At 36.2% G+C, this 21,411-nt stretch overlaps 1 protein-coding gene across 1 annotated transcript; it reads right to left on the bottom strand.

The window, feature by feature from the left end:
* Positions 1-17,233: 17,233 nt before the first annotated feature.
* LOC107963108 (uncharacterized) lies at positions 17,234-19,486 on the bottom strand. Its single transcript, XM_016899696.1, has 3 exons — positions 18,327-19,486; positions 17,908-18,257; positions 17,234-17,637 (listed from the first exon to the last, which is right to left on the bottom strand). Exons 1-3 carry the CDS (start codon positions 19,484-19,486, stop codon positions 17,234-17,236), a joined length of 1,914 nt encoding a protein of 637 aa, XP_016755185.1.
* Positions 19,487-21,411: the final 1,925 nt, after the last annotated feature.

The following is a 21,411-nucleotide window of genomic DNA, read 5'->3' as shown; positions in this document are numbered from 1 at the left end:
CTTGTACTATTTAGAAGCTTCCAGAGTAATTTACAGAACTCCTTTTGTGAAAGTATCATTAGTCCATTAATCATTATTTTAATGCAAAATGCTTGAAAAAGATCATAATGATGGACAAGAAGGAAATTGATTGAGAGCGTAGCTTGAGACGAATAAGTTAATCAAAGATGGCAAATACAATAAGAAAGAAATTGATTGAGAGCATAGCTCGAAACGAATAAATTAATCAAAGATAGAAAACTTTGCTAAAATTCAAAATGAGTAAGATGAAAACAGGTGCCCCAAATATTGCATCATGAGCTTCTCTGCACAAACTTCTTGAGGACCATTTTGAGCTTGAGATGTGTCTAGGAGACCTAGAGTACTTTATTAATGCCCCAAGATGTAAAGTTCCTCCTCATTGTTAATTCTGAGAGGATAAGACTTTCACATGCCCTATCGTCGATCAAAAGTTAAGTTACCCTTTTTCGTATTTTCAACTCAAAACACATTTGGTCTTAAGGCGCCCTTTGCGGGTTTTCGCCCTGGCCTCTCCAATTTTTTCTCTGTCCTCTTTTTTTTTTAAGGTGAAATACCTATTGACTAAATGCCCATTCTTTGGTCAAAATTTGAGTCGCCCTTTTTGGGTTTTCAACTCAAAACTCCTTTGGTCTCAAGACTGCCTTTGCGGGTTTTGGCCTTGGCCTCTCTTTTTTCTTTTCTTTTTTGTGTTTGTTTTTTATTTTTGTTTTTGTTTTTTTTTATTTTTTCTTTTTTTTAAAGTGAAATATTTTTTGATTGAATCGGAATTTATAGGATTAGACATGTTCTTTCCATCCATTTTGGTCAACATTGACGCTCCTCTAGAGAAGGCCTTCTTTACAACATAAGGTCTCTCTCAGTTTGACGTCCACTTTCCTCTGAAGTCCTTTTGTATAGAAGGGATCTTCTTCAATACCAAGTCCCTCTCATGAAATTTTTTAGGGCGAGCCTTATTGTTGTAAGCTTACATAATTTGTTTTTGGTACATTTGACCATGACAGCTAGCTTTCAACTTTTTCTCTTAGCTCAAATTCGGCTGATCATATCAACATTGGATCTATTCAGCTTCACCTAACTTCAGCTATGACAAAACTCAGAAGGAAGACATCTCGACTTCAATGGACAAAGCCACCTCTATTCCATAGATTAATGAGAAAGGTGTTGCCTCGGTGGAGGTCTAGACAGACGTACAATAGGCATAAATGGTAAATGATAACTTCTCATGCCAATCTTTACAAGTCTTAGTCATTTTCCCTATCATCTTTTTTTTGCTGCACTTTCATTTTGGGGCGATATGGTATTTAATCTTGAACAGAAGGCAAACTTCTGATATTGTGCTGTTGTTCAAACTTAGTGCATTGTAATATATGATCCTCTTTGGCACTCCATACCGACATATGATTTCTTCTTGGCACTCCATACCGACATATAATTTCTTTTTTTCTCTTCTTTTTTTTATTTTGATGACTGTCGATTTTATGACATTAGCACCTGAAGCAACTTCCACCCACCTAGTGAAGTAATTGATAACCATAAAGATGAAGCGATGCTTGCTAGAAACTTTTGGAGAGATCGGCCCACTAATATCCATGCCCCACATAAAAAAAGTCCATGGAGAAGTTATGCCATGAAGGAGGCACATGAATCTTATCTCCATAAATTTGGCACTTATGGCGTTTCTTGGCATAACTGATACAATCCCTTTGCATGGTGGACCAGTCGTACCCGAATCTCACGATTTACCTGGCCATTGTAAAATCATTAGCATGAGTTCCTCAGATGCCTTTATGGATTTTTTCGAAGATTTTTTTAGCCTTAACAGTGTCCACACATCTTAGTAGCCCAAGCATATCTTGATGCAAATACATCTTTGAATTCAAGGGATAACTCAATGACGTTTCGCTTTGTCTTTGTGGTGATACAGGCTCCAATCTTCACCCCTTTCCTATCTCCTAGGCTCACAGTGTCTACTGACTCTTTGTAAGGTAGGATCTATTTTTCATCTTGTTCTATCATTCTTAACAAATCAGGAGATAGGTTACAATCTCTGTCATCTTCAAAGTCCTGAGATCTGTCTAGACACATATCTCGCTCAAAAGGAGATTCTGGGTCAGTAGCAGCGTCACCCATATCGTTGATGCCTAGAGACCTGTTGTAGGTACGAAGGAATATTCTAAAGAATAAATGAATCTAAGAATAGTTATTAATGAGTATGAATAAAATGAAACAATGAAAGAATATTTACTCAAAGTGCGATGCAAAAATGTATTTTTCATTGAAAATAAAGATGTTAGACATGAACCTATTTCACAAAAGGATTCTTATTGCTTCTAGGCTTAAAGAAACAAGCATTTTTTGAACATTACTCTGAATTAGCTCTAAAAATTATAGGAATCTCTTCCGCAATCCAATTATTCAGAACACTTCCAAGCTCATAAGGGTAAATGCTTGATAAATTTTCTCTTCCAATTCCTTCTTCGGATATAGCATTGATGCTTCAATTTCTGAACATTCCTTCCAGTCCTTTAGTATATTCAAAAAATTCTAATTTCTTATTATCCATCAGGCTTTGCACCAAGGCTCTGAATTCATTACACTTTTGAATCTCGTGACCCTTTTCATCCCCTGAATCCCGTGTGATTAATCCTCATTCTACTATTTTCTTCCAAACCTCCCTTAGCGGGGTTTTTGCTTCTGCTACATCTGTCTTGATTCTCTTCCCTGCACTCTTGATTATCGCGTTTACCCTTTTGTCAGAATGGTTGGGTAACATATTTTTTGCACCAGATTGATTATCGAATTTCACAATACCTATTTTGATGAGTCTTTCGATTATATTTTTTAAAGCGGTGCAATTCTTGATCGAATGTCCTGTGATCTCTGCGTGGTACTCACATTGGGCGTTCGTGTCAAACCATTTGGGATATGGGGGCTGCATAGGTTTTAGGTAGAAAGGGGATACTATATGTGCATCAAACAAACTTCGGTACAACTCCCTATACATGATTGGTATAGGGTGAGCCGGAGTTTTACTGAGTTGGATTGGGTTCTTGCCTTGGAGGATCTGATGTCTAGTAGTTGCTGTCCTTGGTTGGCTTAAGGTAATCGACTTTGAATAGCCCTTGTTATACATACGCGTTTGGTTGTGCTTGGGTGTTTGTTAGGGTAAAGCCTGGAGGATAAGCAGTGTCCTCGTTATCTTCCCTAACATTGACCATATGACTCTTTCCTTTTTCTAACCCTCCAGTTAGCAACTGGGTTAACTGGCTCATCATGTTTCTTTGGAATTCTAGCATTTGATCCCTCATATCTTGTTGAATTTTGGCCAATTGCTCTTGCATCTGTATTTGCATTTACTCTAATCTCTTCAACCTTTGGTCCATTGCTTCAGTTTTTCCTCGTGTATTGTAACAATGTTCTAGGGCAACTGCCATGATTTTAGGGTCTTTTGTGAGTTTTATTGCATATGATACAATGCAACGCTAATGCATGAAATCAATGCAAAAAAGAGGCGTCGACTCTGATTCAATTCCATTTAGAATAACTTTACTAGAAAATAAAATTCTTCACATAAAACAAATTACATATACGGCATTGCCCTAATATTTAAAGTGAAGACATTGATCCTTTTCTTCACATCTGGATGTTAAGATCAGATCTTGCGGATTTCCAATAGATGCCTCTACTAGCTTCTTTTTGCTTGATCCGGGCAATGACCTATTGCTCACTCATCCTTGTGATACTTGTTAGCTTCGTTAACGACTTCTCGAATAATCTTTGTCGACTTGAATTCTCGGGCAATGAAGCAAAGTCGTGTACTCCTCCGTCAGACTATCACCATTCTCTCGTTGTGTTCTCGGACCATATTCGGGCGGCTGCATTATCCTCCACTTTATCAAGAAATCCATTTTCCATGACAAACTCTCTATTTAGCAATTGAACATGAACAAAACAAAACAAAAGAAAACACGTCAATACAAAAACATAAATAACAAATAGAGCACTTATTTGGATGACCTCTAGGAGTTTGGTGTGGTTCTACCTAGGGTAGGCTCTTAGGGCTCACTATATGTGGTTCAGTTCTAAAGGAAAGGTACCTGAATCGGCAGATTCCTCGATCCTCACCCATTATATGCTCATACGGATAGAGTTCAGTTCAAGGGAATACATTTCCCTATGACTATACGAAGATGAAAATCTCACGAAGACATAGGTACGGATGTATCCCAAAAGCGATCTACTATCCTATCCAGAGGTGAAGACATCACGAAGGACTAGCTTCTCACTCCCACTTAAAAGGGTAAGATCGAATGGATATGAAATGCAATATGCGAAAGTAATCCGAGACTCGAACTGATAAAGCAAAGATCACAAAAATTATGGATGAAATGCAATGAAAGGATCATAATTTTAAATCGAATTATCAATTTTTGACCAATCAGACAAGAATTAATCAAATCGCAACTTGACTCTCTTATTTGTCCCCAGCGGAGTTGCCAAGCTGTCGAAACCATCCTTTTAAAAAAAAACAGTTGACTTTTTATTTTGAAAATGAACACGGGAGTCATCACCAATCTTTTTTTTAATGACGTGTGATCGGGTCGCCTTATGATTGCTCGTTTTAATAAAACGTCTTGATTTATTAAAACAATAATTTTGGTCTAAGAAATTCGAGAAAATGGGTTCGGGAGTCGGTTACACACGAGGAAGGATTAGCGCCCTCGTAACGCCCAAAATTGGTACCTAATTGATTAATTAATGTCTTAACGTCAAAGGTTGAAAACCCAAAAAAATTTAAAATACAATTCTTTCCTTTTCTATTAATGTTAAAAACGCTTGAATTGAAATGAAACGAACATCAAAGGCCCACTCGTCCCATGATAACAATATGCCACATCCCGTAAGTTAGGATGCGACATTTGAGTCCTCGAGAATAAGTTGACCTTTAATTCATTAAAGACTTAGGTATTTTAAGTTTAAAAGGATGTTCGGTCATTTAGATTTAACTAGAAAATTGAAACCCCATAAGTTAGGGCACGGCTTCACAAATTTCCAAAAAGACGAAACATTGCCTTACTTTTAAACTTTTGAATAATAGCGATTACAAAACCAAAACGATACGTACTATTTAGTTGAAATAAAATAAAATGGCATGTTATGGATAAAGGGAAAAAAAATAAATGCGACCTTTGAAGTGGTTTTAATGAAATATGATGGAATGATAATATACAACATGGAGTGATAATCTACGAATAAAATGTTACAATAATGAATCACAATGACATGAAAATGCAAATAAACGAATTATAATACACATAATGGTAATAATCACAACACGCGTTATTTTAATATCAATATTAGCAATCAAAGAAAATGAAACAAAATAATATATAAAACAATTCGAAGTAAATAATATATAAAAAGTTTGAAATAAATAATATATAAGTTTTTTTAAAATAAATAACACAAAAAAGGGGTTCAAAATAAACAATAAATAATAAATAAAATTAACATAAATAAGATACAAAACAATTTGAAATAAATAATCTAAAGCAATTTAAAATAAATAAAATATAAAGCATTTTTAAAGGAAATAATACGTAAAAAAATCTAAAATAAATAATATATATGAAACAATTTTAAAATAAAATAATGTATAACGCAGTTCAAAATAAATAATATATGAAACAATTTAAAATAAATAATATCTAAAACAATTTAAAATAAATAATATAAAAAAATTAATATAAATAATATATAAAAAATTAAAATAAATAAAATAGTTTAAAATAAATAATATATAAAACTATTAAAATGAATAATAAAAAAATAAATAACAAATTAAAAAGGGTTACAATTCAACAGATTAGGGATTAAATTATAATAGAAATGAAATTTAAAAGTAAAAATTATAACAGAATAAATAAATGAGGACTAAAATAAAAAAACGCGAAAAGGCAGAGGACCAAATGGGCAAAAAAACCAATTCCTAGACACGTGTCCATTTTTTAAAGCGTTAGTGGGTCAGGGACTCGGTTGAAACGTGCCGTAAATTCTGGGGTTAAATTTATAAAATAAATAAATAAGCAAAAAGGACTAAATCAGAACATTCCAAAAAAGTGAGAGGACCAGGGGAAAAAATATCCCAAAAGGCAAAAGCACGCGAATCCCCCTTGGAGTGGGTTGGGTTGCATGCGGATAGGCTCTAAATAGCATCATTTTGGCGCCTGGGTCCCTAAATGGCGTCATTTTGCTTCTTTATTTAAATCAATTTTTTTTAAAAAAATTCATTTTCACTCTTCGTTCTAAAAAAAAACCAAAAAACTCTCTCAACTCTCTCCCTCCCCTCCAAGTTCAGCCGACCTCTGGTCGGTACTCCGGCGCCGGACCACCGTGGGGGTTGCCGGCCGTCGGCGACGGCGCCACCGTCCATGGTGGCCGAAAAATAAAATATCTCATTCTTTTGGGTTTTTCGACTTCTCGGCTTGTTTTCGCACCATCTTTCCTTGAAGATGGTCATCTCGGCCATATGCGGCGACTTAAACGCAAAAAAGGTGAGACCCCTTTTTCCTTTTTTTTTGTTTTAAAAAAATAAAAATAAAAATAAAATGCACAAAAAAATAAAAGATGCAGAATAAAAAAAGAGACCTTTGCAAAATTTTGTTTTCGATTCTCTGTTGTCTGTAAAAAAAATACATTGGTTCTTCATGGCTTTTATAGCTGAAAAAGAAAGAAAAAAGAAAAATACAAATTTTTTGCTATTGTTTTTTTTGCTTGCTATATCTTGTTGTTGTCATTTTTTTGTCCTTTTTTGTAGGTGGAGGAGGCCGACGTGGAGGCGAAGGCGGCGGCTAGCAGTAGCTAGGGTTTCTTTTGTTCATTTGCTGAAAATTTGGCTTAGTTTTGGGCCATTCGGGCTTGTATTTTTTGGGTTAGGGTTTTTGCATTTTGGGCTACATTGGGTTTGTAAATTGGACTTATAAATGGACTTTGATAATTTAGACTTATTTAATTTATTTGGATTTGGTTTTATTTTTGTTTTTGGTTTTTGTATGGTTTGGGCCTCGGGCAAATTGGGCTTTCTACAAGAAGCATTTTCTAGATGGGATTTAAATGTCAGTAAATAAAATCAATTTGTTAATATCAATTTTTAAGAGAATAAAACAAAGAGGACTAAGGTTGATATTTTACATCCGAATAAATAAAATTTACTATAGTGTGTTCAAACAAAAAACTAAGAAAAGAAAGAAAACAATGTCAATTGAGTCTTAGCTCGGTTGGTATGTACATTTTTATTAATACAGAGGGACGTAGGTTCAAATACGTTGAAACGTATTATCTTCGCTCAAAAAGAGCAGTACAAAATAGTAGTGTGTTTTAGTATTGATTTCCATGTTTACCTTGGTTGAAGGAGATGTGCAACAAATGGCTACCAATCTAACCCAAAAAATTTTGATATTTATAGAAATGACCCATGTTAAAAAATAATCACCAAAATGACCTGAAATGAACAGTAGTTTGGGGTTTTGGGAACCCAATGGCTGGCACTACCTAGTGTTTTGGCTCCATGATTGCTTGATGATTGTGTCAGGCTTTAAAAATTTGATTTTTTTAGGAACCCAATGGCTGACATCAGGGTATTTTTTTTTAAAATTGTATCATACTGGTATACAAAAATACTAGTATTTAAAAAAAATTTGGTTCTGGCCATGTAACGGCCGACACCAAAGATGTAAAAAAAAAATTGGTGCTAGCCAATAGATGCCCGGCACCAGGTACCTTTTTCGTGTCCCAATGCAATTTTTTTTACTTTAGTATACTGATGGTCGGCATCAATTAAATTTTAAAAAAAGAATATGGTGCTGGCCATTACATGGTCGCCACCAAACCTTATATATAGTAGGTGGTTTGGGTTCTGATAGTGTAAATGGATAAGAAATTTTTTTTTGAAAGAGCCATCAAAATGAGAGTGTTTTGTAGTATGTGATCAAATGAGTTTTTTTTTGTAGTGGATTGTAGAAGTGAGTTTTTCGTAGTGTACAACCGAATTTTGGGACTGAATTATATACTGTCATGTTTTAACGGAGTTGAATTATATACTGTCATGTCCACCATAAAGGTTATGCAATTAAGGGTTGGACGACTTTCTGCGCTATAGATGGCTATTTGAGATGTCCAACGCAGATGGACATTATCTATTGTGCAATAGCATTTATTCTGCAGTGTTAAATGCCATCCTATTGCCGGCCATTGGAAGGCTAAATTGGCATTGGTCAGTGACGCAGACCTAACACAGGCACATGCCCTATCATTTCAACCTTTTTTTTTTCATCTCCATTTTAATCTCCATTTTAATTTCCATTTCATTTCAGTTACATTTAATTTCATTTAAATTTATATTTTCTATTTAAATTTATTTATTTATTAATTCAATTTTTTTTCATTTCAGTTTTTATTTTTATTTAAACTTTTATTCCTTTTCATAATCATCACTTCATATTCATTACAAATTACATTTCTTTTGATATTCATATTTCATTTCATTAAATTTTTTCATGTAAATTTATTATTATTTACCTAATATACAAATATTTTTTTTCATATTAATCACAACTAGTATCAGTTCAAGTTATCTTTCTTTCCATTTTAATTTATTTTTTTCCTTTTTTCATTTAAGTTTAAATTTTTTCTCATTTCATTTAAATTATCTATCTTCCCATTTTAATTTAATTTTTTTTGTCATTTCATTTAAATTATTTTTTTCCATGTAAATTTAATTTTTTTCTTATTTCATTTAAATTATCTTTTTTTCCATGCAAATTTAATTATTTTTTTCCATGTAAATTGTTGAAACCATTTTAAAAGGGAGCCCTTTGTTAAAAAAACGAAAACGGGAGTTGCCACCAATCAGTTTAAGTGTGATTGAACCACCTTCAAACCACTTTTTGTTTGAAATCATTTGTTTTGGTCTACGAAATCAAGAAAACAGGTTCGGGAGTCGGTTATGTATGAAGAAGGGTTAGCACCTTCGTAACGCCCAAAAAGTTGGTACCAAATTGAATAACTTTCTGTCTTTAATGCTAGAATTTTGGAAGCATTTAAAAATATGATCCCTTTTGAAGTTAAAATAGCTTGAATTGAAAACCAAGATTTCTTCGTTCCAAAAGCATACGAATATCACATCCAGCATGATAGGACACAATATTCTAAAACTCTTGTAACTGAAGTCACCTCGTAATTTATAAAATTGTTTAAAAGGGTATTTTAGGCATTTAGACAAACGGGAAATTGCAACCCAGCATGTTAGGGCACTACTACCCGAATTCCTAACTACCAAAAAACATTGCCTTGTCTTTTTTTAAAAAAATCTTTTTGGATCAAATGAATTATAAAAATTCTTTAAAGTGATGATGCATTTAACATATTACAAAGGATCAATATTAAATAAATTAACCCATATGATACCTATTTTAACATTCCATGCAAATATAATAGAGATGATTAGTAATAGCATAAATTGCACAATATACGTCAACATTTTAGGCATATGTGATCATAGATAATATGAAATATATATGCATTATCGTTACATACTAAATATAACATAGAGCATAATATATATGTGATAATATTTTATGCAAATGTAACTTAGATCAACATAAATAATTAATTTCATGCGAATATATAAAAACAATAACATAAAATAACAAATAATCTATAAAATTCAACCTACTAGAACTATATCAAAATAAAAGAAAATGAAAATAAACAAATTATAAACATATAAAATATAAATAAAATGAAATAAAAATAAAGATATTTAGAAATATTTAGAATAATATATGAATGACAAAGGAGAACACTTTTTTTTTAAAAAGAAAAAAAATGATTAATACATATATACCATATTATAGGATATAATAACAAAATAATGTACTAAATATTAATATTATACATATTTATTTAATAATAAAATAAATATATATGTAATTAATGAGTGATAAAATAATATATTTTATAATAAAATAAAAGTAATGTAAGAGATAATATGTGGAAAATATATAACATATAATAAAATTTATAAAAAGACATATAATAATATAATCAATATGATATATAAAATAATAAAATAACATAACAAGTAATTTTACATATAAAAATATAGTAAAATAAATAATATATATAGTAAAAAATATATAACATATAATAAAATATAAAGATAATAGAATAATTAATATATATAATAAAAATATAACATAGAATAAAATTTATAAAGATGCATATAATAATATATATTATTTTTCATATAACTGACATTTATAAAAATAAATAATACATATAATAGTTAAAGTGAATCAAATATATAAAAAGGATTAAAATAGAATTTAATTAAAAATCTAGGGTTATTTATAAAAAAATTTTATGGCCTAATTGAAATACACGCTAAATTCGTAGGGACTCACTGGGCAATTAGCCCTAATCTCAAAAACGACGTCGTTTCAGAATAGGTATTATAATAGCCATAGGGGCTAAATTGAAATAAATATAAAATATTAGGGTCGAATTAAAATAAAAATAAAATGAAATTATAAAGATTAAAAATGCAGAAGGACCAATTGGGCAATTAACCCATTTTTCAAAAACGCGCGGATCCTCCCCGGGTCATGGGTCAATGCGCGGATCTTTTGCTGAAACGATGCCATTTTAGTGCTTATTGAACTAAGCCAAAACGACACCGTTTTTGTAGTGCTATAAATGTCAAAACTTTAACCCCAAATCATTTTACAACCTAGTTAAAAAAAAAGAAAAGAAAATCCTCTGAAAGAGGAGAAAGGGGGAGAGTTCCCCAGGCTCCGGCCTCCGTTAGGCCAAGCCCTGGTCGTTGGGGACACGCACCCACGCGCCGTCGCTAACTTTGCCGAATACGGCGGCCTGAAGCTAAAAAGGCTTCATTTTTAAGTGCGAATCCATCAGTAAACCCTTCCTCTTCTTTTTAACTATATTTTTATTTACTTATGACAAAACAATGATCATAAAAAAGGGTAAAAGATTCACCTCTGTTTTTCGATAATATGTTGATGTTTCTTTTCTTACGAATATCTGTATATAACTGTTTTTTATTGAATCTGTGTATGTATCCAAATGTCCTTTACATTTGCTTGATTCGGGCTTTTATAGCCACTAAAAACAAATTTACAATCTGTGATTTTATTTTCTTGCCATATTTACTGCTGTTTTTCTTTCCTCTTTTGCAGGTAATGACTAAAAATCTAGCGATGAAAAGTGACAATCGGGCGCTGATGACGATTCAATGGTACAATGATTGGGAAGATGATGCTGGCGTTGATTTGCGCGTTGACTACGGCGCGATTCAGGGCCGAAGTCATGGGATAAGGCGAAGAGGCGTCTCTATTGAGATGCTTGCGGCGCCTAGGATTTTTAAAACCCTAGGCCTTTCCATCTTCTATTAACGAGTTGGGCCACTTGGGCCCTATGTGTTTTGGGTTGAGGGTGTAAACGGGCTAGTGGGTAGTTTAGGCTTTTTGGGCTAAGGGTTTAGGCTAATCAGGTCTTGGGTGTAACCGAGTATAGGGCTTTTGGGCTACAAAGGTAACCGAACTTTGGGCTTTGTAAATGAACTGAAAATGGACTTTATTTTTTGATAAATTTGTTTTTGTTGTTTATTTATTTATTTATTTATTTTATGGGCCCGGGTAAATTTAGGTTATTACAGTTGCCTCTCTTTGCTTATTACTGTGTAACAGGAATAGAGCAAAGATTTAAAAATGACCAAATTTACTCGGCCTGGCCAAATCTCAAAATCTCGGTCCTCCTATTCTTCAAAGGTATTTTGATAGCTTCAAACTTGCTTCACCGTAACTCAGGAGTGTTAAATTTGCTATCTTCAAACTGCTTCTTACAAACTTAGGAACACCAAATCTGTTATTTTCGATCTGCTCTCTGACAATACAGAGACGCCAAATCTGCTATCTTTGATCTGCTCTCTGACAATACGGAGACGCCAAATCTGCTATCTTCGATCTGCTCTCTGGCAATACAGAGATGCCAAATCTGCTATCTTCGATTCACTCTCTAACAATACAGAGACGCCAAATCTGCTATCTTCGATTTGCTCTCTGACAATACAGAGATGCCAAATTTGCTATCTTATATTCGTTCTCTGACAATAGAGAGACGCCAAATCTACTATCTTCGATCTGCTCTCTGACAATACAGAGAAGCCAAATCTGCTATCTTTGATTCGCTCTCTGACAATACAGAGACGCCAAATCTACTATGTCTTCGATCTTCTCCTTGTAAACGCAAGGATGCCAAATCATTTGGATCTGCTTCAATGTAAAAACATCCGAAAGTTAGATCTGCTATGTCTTCGATCTGCCCTCCGTCGAATATGGAGATGCCAAATCTGTTTCTTTGACTTGTTCTCTGACAATACAGAGATACCAAATCATCTTGGATCTACTTCAGATCTACTATGCTTTAGCTTGTTTCCCTACTACTTAGGGGGTTAAGGCGTATCAATCTTCATTGTCCCTTGAAGGACATAACCTGTATAATCTGTATAAGTTCATGCCTAATGATTAGGATGCTATGATCGAAGTGAGTCAAATGCTCCTAATTAAACCTGTTATAATGCAAAATGTTTATGAATATGACCCCTATTCTAGACGTCACCACTCATTCCTTCGTCGAAGTTCATCCTTATTTTTCTCGAAATAGCATTCTTGCTCAGCCTGTGGGTTTGTTCCATCCTTCAAATGCTATGACTCGCCAAAAATGTCTGTAAGATGATCTTCTCCTCGGATCGAATAGTTTGATTTGTCCAATCATCATTTTGGACTAAAGAAAGAATTTCCTTGAGTTCTTTCAAACCTCATTTATGTGAATTCCTCGAACAATTGTTCTGTTTTTGTTTCTTGTATTATCTAGAAATTTCCAGAGTAATGAGCAAAACTTTATTTGTGAAAATTATTTAGTTCATCTATCATTATTTTAACGCAACATATTTTAAGAATAGTGGAATATGAATTTAATCTTGAGAATAATGAGATTGGAACGAATTTGTTAAAAAATACAAAGGAAATTAATCTGCAAGCCTATCTTTGAGAAGAAAGAGAATCTAAAGATAGCAAACAGGACAAAAGTTAGATGCCCTTGATATCGCTGTTTGAGCGTTTATACGCCAGCTCCATGAAGGCTTTCTTGAATTCAACATGTGTTTAAAAGATCCAAAGTACTTTGTTGATGCCCCGATATGCAACGCGCTTCACTCTTCGTTGAATCAGATATAACAAAATTACTGTGTGTTCTTCAAAATTTGAGCTGCCCTTTCGGGTTTTCAACTTAAAACCCCTTTGTTCACAAGGCGCCCTTTGTGGGTTTTCATCTTGGCCTCTCCATTTTTTTTTCGAAAACTCAAGGCGCCCTTTGTAGGTTTTCACCTTGAATTCTCCTCTCCTTTAGACAAAGTACTTTTTGACTGAGTCTTAATTTACTGGATTGGGTAAACTTTTTCCATCCATTTTCATTAAGATCAATGCACCCCTAGAGAAGGCTTTCTTCACGACATACGACCCTTCCTAATTCGGCATCCATTTTCCTCTAAAGTCCTTCTGAATAGGAAGAATCTTTTTCAGCACAAGATCCCCCTCATAGAATTCTCTTGGTTGCACTTTCTTACTGTAAGCTCGCATCATTCGCTTCTGATACATCTGACCATGACGAATGGCTCTTACCCTCTTTTCCTCAATCAAGTTCAACTGATTATATCGCGATTGTATCCATTTAGCTTCATCCAACTTTATCTCTGACAAGACTCGGAGAGACGGTATTTCTACTTCAATGGGTAACACTACTTCCATCCTATAAACCAACAAGAAAGGGGTTACCCCAGTAGAGGTTCTGACGGACGTTCGATAAGCTAAGGGTGCAAATGGTAACTTCTCATGCCAATCTCTGTAGGTTTCAGTCATTTTCCCCACTATCTTCTTGATGTTTTTGTTAGTAGCTTCCACTGCCCCATTCATCTTTAGGCGATACAGAGAAGAGTTATGATGCTTAATCTTGAACTGACTGCAAACTTCTGCTATCGTTCTGTTGTTCAAGTTTAATGCATTGTCTGATATGATCTTTTCAGGCATCCCATACTGGCAAATAATCTCTTTCTTCAAGAATCGACTCACAGTTGACTTAGTAACATTCGTATAAGAAGTAGCCTCTACCCACGTCGTGAAGTAATCAATGACCACAAAGATAAAACGATGCCCATTTGAAGCTTTTGGTGATATTGACCCAATGACATCCATGCCCCACATGGAAAAAGGTCATGGAGAAGTCATAACATGTAGAGGTGAAGGTGGTATATGAATCTTATCTCCATAAATCTGACATTTATGGCATTTCTTGGCGTAGTTGGTACAATCCCCTTCCATAGTAGACCAATAACATCCATACCTCATGATTTGTCTAGCCATCGTGACACCATTAGCGTGCGTCCCACAAACACCCTCGTGAACTTCTTCCAAGATTAACTTAGCCTCCACGGCGTCAACACATCTCAACAGTACTTGGTCCTCTCTTCTTTTGTACAAGATGTCCCCATCCAAAACGTAATCGCAGGCTAATCTCCTTAAAGTATGCTTATCATTTTCAGTTGCCTGTTCTGGATATTTACGATCTCTCACATATTGCAATATATCTTGATACCAAGGATTATCATCCTTTTCTTCTTCCTCAATGTTACAACAGCAAGCTGGAGTCTCAAAGATACTCATCTAAATGGGTCTCATCTTTTCCTCTTTATTTGCTCTAATCATTAAAGCCAAGGTTGCTAAAGCATCTGCCATTTGGTTTTCCTCTCGTGGGATATAATTGAAAGTGATGTCATTGAACTCCTCAAGTAACCCCAAAAATACCTTTCGATAATTGATCAGTTAAGAATCCCTTGTCTGCCATTCACCTTTAAGCTGGTAAATTACCAACGCAGAGTCTCCATATTCTTCCAAGATTCTTATTCCTCGCTCTATAGCCGTTCAGAGTCCCATGATGCACGCTTCATACTCAGCCATATTGTTTGTGCAATCAAAATCCAACTTGCACGTGAATGGATAATAATCACCATTTGGAGATTCAGGACTGCCCCAATTCCATTTCCCACTGCATTGGATGGCCCATCAAAGCTCAACTTCCAAGAATAATCCTCTGTAGTTGCTACACACATCAATTCCTCATTTGGGAAATCGAAATTCAACGGCTCATAATCCTCTAGAGCTCTACTAGCCAGAAATTCCACTATCGCGCTTCCTTTTATAGCCTTTTAGCTCACATAGACTATGTCAAACTCTAAAAGCAAAATTTTCCATCTCGCCATTCTCCCATTCAACGCTGTTGATTCCATCATATACTTCAAAGGATCAAGTTTTGAAATAAGCCAAGTAGTATGATATAGCATGTACTATCTTAACCTTCGAGTCGTCCAGATTAAAGCAGAACACAATTTTTCAATTGGCGAATATCTCATCTCACACTCTGTGAATTTCTTGCTGAGGTAGTATATCGCCTTCTCTTTTCTTCCCGACTCCTCATGTTAGCCAAGCATACATCCCATAGAATTACTAAACACTGATAAGTACAAAGTTAATGGTCTATCTGGACTATGCGGAGATAACATTGGAGCATTTAACAAGTATTGCTTAACCTTATCAAAAGCATTTTGGCATTCCTCATTCCAAGTACCTTGGTTGTGTTTTCTAAGGAGGCGAAATATAGGATCACATTTCTCAGTTAATTGTGAAATAAACCGAGCAATATAATTCAACCTTCTAAGAAAACCCCAAACTTCCTTCTGAGTGCGTGGTGGAGGCGAATCTCGTATGACTCTAACTTTGTCTGAGTCAACTTCTATTCCTTTTTCGCTGACCACAAAGCCTAGTAATTTCCCTGACCTAGCTCCAAAAGTGCACTTTGCTGGATTAAGTTTTAACTGAAACTTCCGTAATCTCAGGAACAGCTTCCTCAGAACTTCAATATGTTCCTCCTCCGTTCGAGATTTGGCAATCATATCATCAACATACACCTTAATTTCTTTGTGCATCATATCATGGAATAAGTTCACCATAGCCCGTTGGTATGTTGCCCCTGTATTCTTCAATCCAAACGGTATTACTTTGTAACAAAAGGTGCCCTACAATGTTATGAAAGTGGTTTTGTCCATGTCTTCCGGATGCATCTTGATCTGGTTGTACCCCGAGAAACCATCCATGAAGGAGAACAACGAATATCCCGTTGTGTTGTCTACCAAAGTGTCTATGTGTGGCAGAGGGAAATTATCTTTTGGGCTAGCTTTGTTCAGATCTCTGTAATCAACGCACATTCGTACCTTCTCATCCTTCTTAGGGACTGGTATAATGTTAGCTACCCATTCAGAATACTACACCTCTTGTAAGAATCCTATATCGAACTGCTTCTTGACTTCGTCCTTTATCTTCAATATGATATCTGGTCTCATTCTTCGCAACATCTGTTGGATTGGTTTACAATCCTGTTTTATTGGAAGACGATTCACTACGATATCGGTATTTAACCCTGTCATATCTTGATAGGACTATGTGAAGATATCCTTGAACTCACGTAGCAACTCAATCAGTCCTTGCTTTATGTCTTCAGCAATATGCGTACCGATTTTCACCTCCTTCCCTTCCTCTAGGGCTACACTCTCTATTGCCTCTTTCTCATGAAGCATAATTTGTTTTTCCTCCTGTTTTACCATCCTCAATACATCCGAAGACACATCACAATCCTGGACATCTTCAAAATCCTGAGATTCCTCTAACCATATGTCTTGTTCGTGAGAGAAATCAGGATTTGAATTATCAATGCTCATGTCATTGATATCTATGGACCTGTGAAGTATAAAGAATATACAAAGAATGAATGAATTTAAGAATGATTATTTATGTGCTATGAATGAAAGAATAAGAATTGCAAAAGTTTAACGAAATATTGGTTGATAAAAAACAATACTCGTTCAAATTGATAAAAGTTATGTTTTATTAAAAAATAATAGATGATCGTAAGCCCATTCCAAAAGTGTAATCCTATTACTCCTAGGCCCTAAAGTAACAAGAATGTTTTGAAAATTACTCTGAAAAATTCCTAAAGACTACAGGAAGTTCCTCCGTAGTCCAATTGTTCAGAGGGCCTCCCGGTTCATAAGGGCGAATCCTCCAAGGTTTTCTTGCTCCGATCCTTTGTCGTGTATAGCATTAATCTGATGACTTTCTTCTATAAGTAACCTTCCTGATATGAAGATTTGGGATAGTGGAGGGAATGTCATCGGCTCCCACTGCACTTCTCTTCCATTAAGGCGCGCCCTTCTTCCCTCTTGGGGCTTCTCAACTTCCTTCCTCCTTTGCTTATAGTCCGGCTTGAAGCCCAGACCAAAGCAATCTCTCTTCTCTTTTAGTTCTGGGATTTGAGTCCCTCCTTGCAGGTATTTTCCTAACCCTTTTCTTGGTAAAGCTCCCTTTCCCACCATCATTTGTAGAGCCATCCTCGTGGCTCTTGTTATCTTTGGCACCGATGGCTCACTCCCTTCTGTAATGAAGGTTGCATTCATAAATTCTAAAGAGTGAAAGGAACACTCAATAGACTCTTCATTCGTCTCGACATAAGGGGCCTTGCTAGTGACCGCGGCTATAATGTCCTCCTCCGCATTGATGGTTACTAACCGTCTATCCATCACTAACTTTAATTTTTGGTGCAACGATGAGGGCACCGCCCTCGCTGAATGTATCCATGGCCTCCTTAATAAGCAATTGTAGGAGGTCTTGATATCCATCACCAAGAAGTCTACTTCGTATATACTCGGTCCAATTTCCAAGGGGATGTCAATCCTTCCTATCACCTTCCTTTCTGTACCGTCGAAGGCTCTTACCAGATTTTGACATGTCATCATGTGAGAACCGTCAATGGGTAATCTGTTCAATGTAGACAATGGTAGAACATTCAAGGCCGATCCATTATTGATGAGCATGCTTGGGAGTGTGTACCCCTTGCATCGAGTGGTGATGTGCAAGGCCTTTGTTGACCCCCTGCCCCCTAGTGGGATTTCATCATCATTAAAGTAGATGAAATTATCCGCACTTATATTGTTCACCAACCGGTCCAGCTTGTTAACAGATATGTCATGGGTGACATACGTTTCGTTGAGCACCCTTAGCAATGCATTCCGATGCACCTCAGAGCTCAGAAATAGAACCAATACTCATATACGAGCAAGCTACCTACGCAACTGCTTGACCACACTATTCTCGCTATGCTTAAGGAACTTTAGAAATTCCTTAGCCTCCTCCTCTTTTACTGACTCCTTAACAGGTACTTCAGCCTCCTTCTCCTTCTCTGAACTAACATTCTTTGATTTTGTGGGCTCCTCTATGACGTATACCGTATCATACCGCTTCCCACTCCGTGTATGGGAACCCTCAACTTGTACATCTTTAGACGTACTGGCTATATTCTTCTCTTCCGGTACTGTCACATTGCAGTCATAACTCCATGGTACCCTCTTGCTGTCTTTATAAGGAAAAGGCGTAGGTTTATGGATAATGACCTTAGGTACCGTTTGTGCCCCTACTTCATTATTCCCCAGCAGGGAAATAATAATCCTTGGCCGGCTAGTTCCTTTCTGTTCATTCTCCAGCATACATACTTGTTTTTCACAAGAGCTACATTCAAAAATTTGTAACTCTTTGTTGTCCATAAAGCCTTGCACCAAGGCCTTGAATTTTTTACAATCTTGAACTTCATGGAACTCACCATAGTTCCTTATTTCTCCTCTCTCATTTTTAGAGATTAACATACCTCTCTTCATCATCTCCTCCCAAATCACCTTCATAGGCATCCTCACCTCAGCAATATTTTCCTTCATTCTTCTCTCACTGACTTTGCTAATGGCATTCACTCCTTGATCGCTATGATTTGGCAACGGGTTTTCAGTATTAGGGGTATTGTCGAACTTTACTACCCCCATATTAATGAGCCTCTCTACGGCCTTCTTAAAACCGGTACAGTTTTCGATTGAATGCCCCGGTATTCCAGCATGATATTCGCATCTGGCGTTTGCGTCATACCATTTGGGATATGGGGGCTGTAGTGGTTTCAAGTGAAAAGGAGAAATAGCATGTGCATCGTATAAGCTTTGATAAAGCTCACGATACATCACGGGGATAGGTGTGAACTGCATCCTTTCAGAATTCTGCCTTGTACCTGATTCCTGCCTTTGAGAACTTTGTTGCTCAACCGCAGCTGTTTTAGGTTGACCAACTGTGATTGCCTTCGTGTTGAAAGTGCTTGTGTTATTCACTTCACCATCCTTTCTCCTTAGAGCCGATCTTTTGGTTGCTTCCCCCTCAATTTTGTCACTCCTTATGGCATTCTTAATCATCTCTCCCCCATGACTATATCCGCGAAGCTTTTAGTGGTGCTCCCAATCATGTGAGTGATGAATGAAGCCTTTAGAGTGTTGATGAACAACATGGTTGTGTCCTTTTCCAACAACGGTGGTTGAAATTGTATTGCTACCTTTCTCCATATCTGTGCATATTGCCTAAAATTTTCATTAGGATTTTTCTCCATATTTTGCAGCGTGATCCTATCCGGAGTCATGTCAGTCACATGATTGTACTGCTGCATGAAGGCCTGTGCAAGATCCCTCCATGAACTTTTTCTGGCCTGGCTCAGTTGATTATACCACTTGGCTACTGCTCCAATTAAACTGTCTTGGAAACAGTGAATCAACAGTTGATCATTATTCACATACCCAATCATCCTTCTATAGAACATCGTAATGTGGGCTTCTGAGCAAGTAGTCACATTGTACTTCTCAAATTCTGGCATCTTAAATTTGTGAGGAAGCACCAAATATGGGACCAAGCTTAGATCTTTGGCATCAACTCTATGATGCCCATCAACATTTTCTAAAGCCTTGAATTTTTCTTCCAACCATTTGTAGCGTTCTTCTAACTGCCTTGCTGCCTCAGTTCTAAAATCCTCTTTCTTAGCCATGTGTAAGTCAGGAATGACAGGATTTGCAGGATTGTCACCCAAATTGAACCCTGAGCCATTTGGGAAATTTATAGGGATCCCAGTATCGACCGACCCTTGTTGGGGCCTTAGAGTGACAGATGGCCTCCTAGGAAGTGCCTCGGTTTGTGTAGGTATGTGGGGTGGGGTGAAACTTGGAGGATGATCCTCACCATCCTCGCCAGTAATTGTCATGGGAGTCTTTCCCTTATCAGTGGCCCTCAGTAGTTGAGCCATCTTAGCCATCATGTTCCTTTGAGCCTCCAACATTTGCTCCCTCATGTCGTTTTGCATTTTTGCCAATTGCTCTTGTAATTGGTCCTGCATGTCTTTCTGTAGCTGTTCAAATATTTGGTCTATATTCTTTGACTTAGCGCGTGTACCGTAGGGATGTGTTGCTTCCAGATTTTCTTTCTCTTACTCTCTTTCTTCCTAATAATTTTAACTAATTAGGGTCTTTCTATAAACTTGAATGCATATGATGTGATGAGATGCAAATGCATGAATGCAAAAAATGTCGATTCTGGTTCAGTTTCATTTTAGAAAACGTTATTTAAGGAACAAAAATCTTTTCATAAAACGGATTACAAATACGCTTTCTCCCGTAGGCCTTGAGTCTTAACCCTATCTAATAACAATGCTAACTCTCGTCCTTTGTCTGACGATGACTCATACATTATACTCAGCGTTCTAGCTTGTACCGCCAAATCCTACAAGTGTTCAGCAACCTCTCGAATCTGAACTAAGGCTTCTCCCATGAGATAATCCCTATTTCCAACTTGATCCTGAAGATGGCGAAGTTCTCTCTTCCACTATTCTTCTCTTGCCTCGAGCTGCTCAATCCATAGCTCACAATCCTGTAGTGCTGCTTCCAACCCTCTAATATTGCGCTTGATTTCCTTGAATTTATTCAACCTTGCCTTTAACTCAATCGCAGAGTTACGACCTCGGTGAAGAGATCGTCCAAGTTCAGCCACCTTAGTTTTTAATCCTTGATTTTCCTTCTCTAGGGCCTTATTATGCGACTGCATCTCTTGGAACTTCTTCTCCCAATACTCAACTTTGGCTCTTTCTTCCTGAATCTCTTGCTGCCACTGCTCTGAAGATCTCCTTAATCTAACCATTTTCAATGTTACCTAGGCCTTTTTGTAGTGCGTCTTTAAATCATCTCGATCTTCCTCAATCTTTCTCTTTTCCTTTTTCACCTTCTCGACTTCTATCTTTTGAACATCGACGTCGAGACTCAAGCACATTTTCTCCTCTTTGAGCTTCTCAATCCCTTTTTCA

Source organism: Gossypium hirsutum, chromosome A06 (assembly GCF_007990345.1).
Source record: "Gossypium hirsutum isolate 1008001.06 chromosome A06, Gossypium_hirsutum_v2.1, whole genome shotgun sequence".
Lineage (NCBI taxonomy): Eukaryota > Viridiplantae > Streptophyta > Magnoliopsida > Malvales > Malvaceae > Gossypium > Gossypium hirsutum.
The sequence above is the reverse complement of the archived record's forward strand: the minus strand, read 5'-3'. Positions and strand labels throughout refer to the sequence as shown.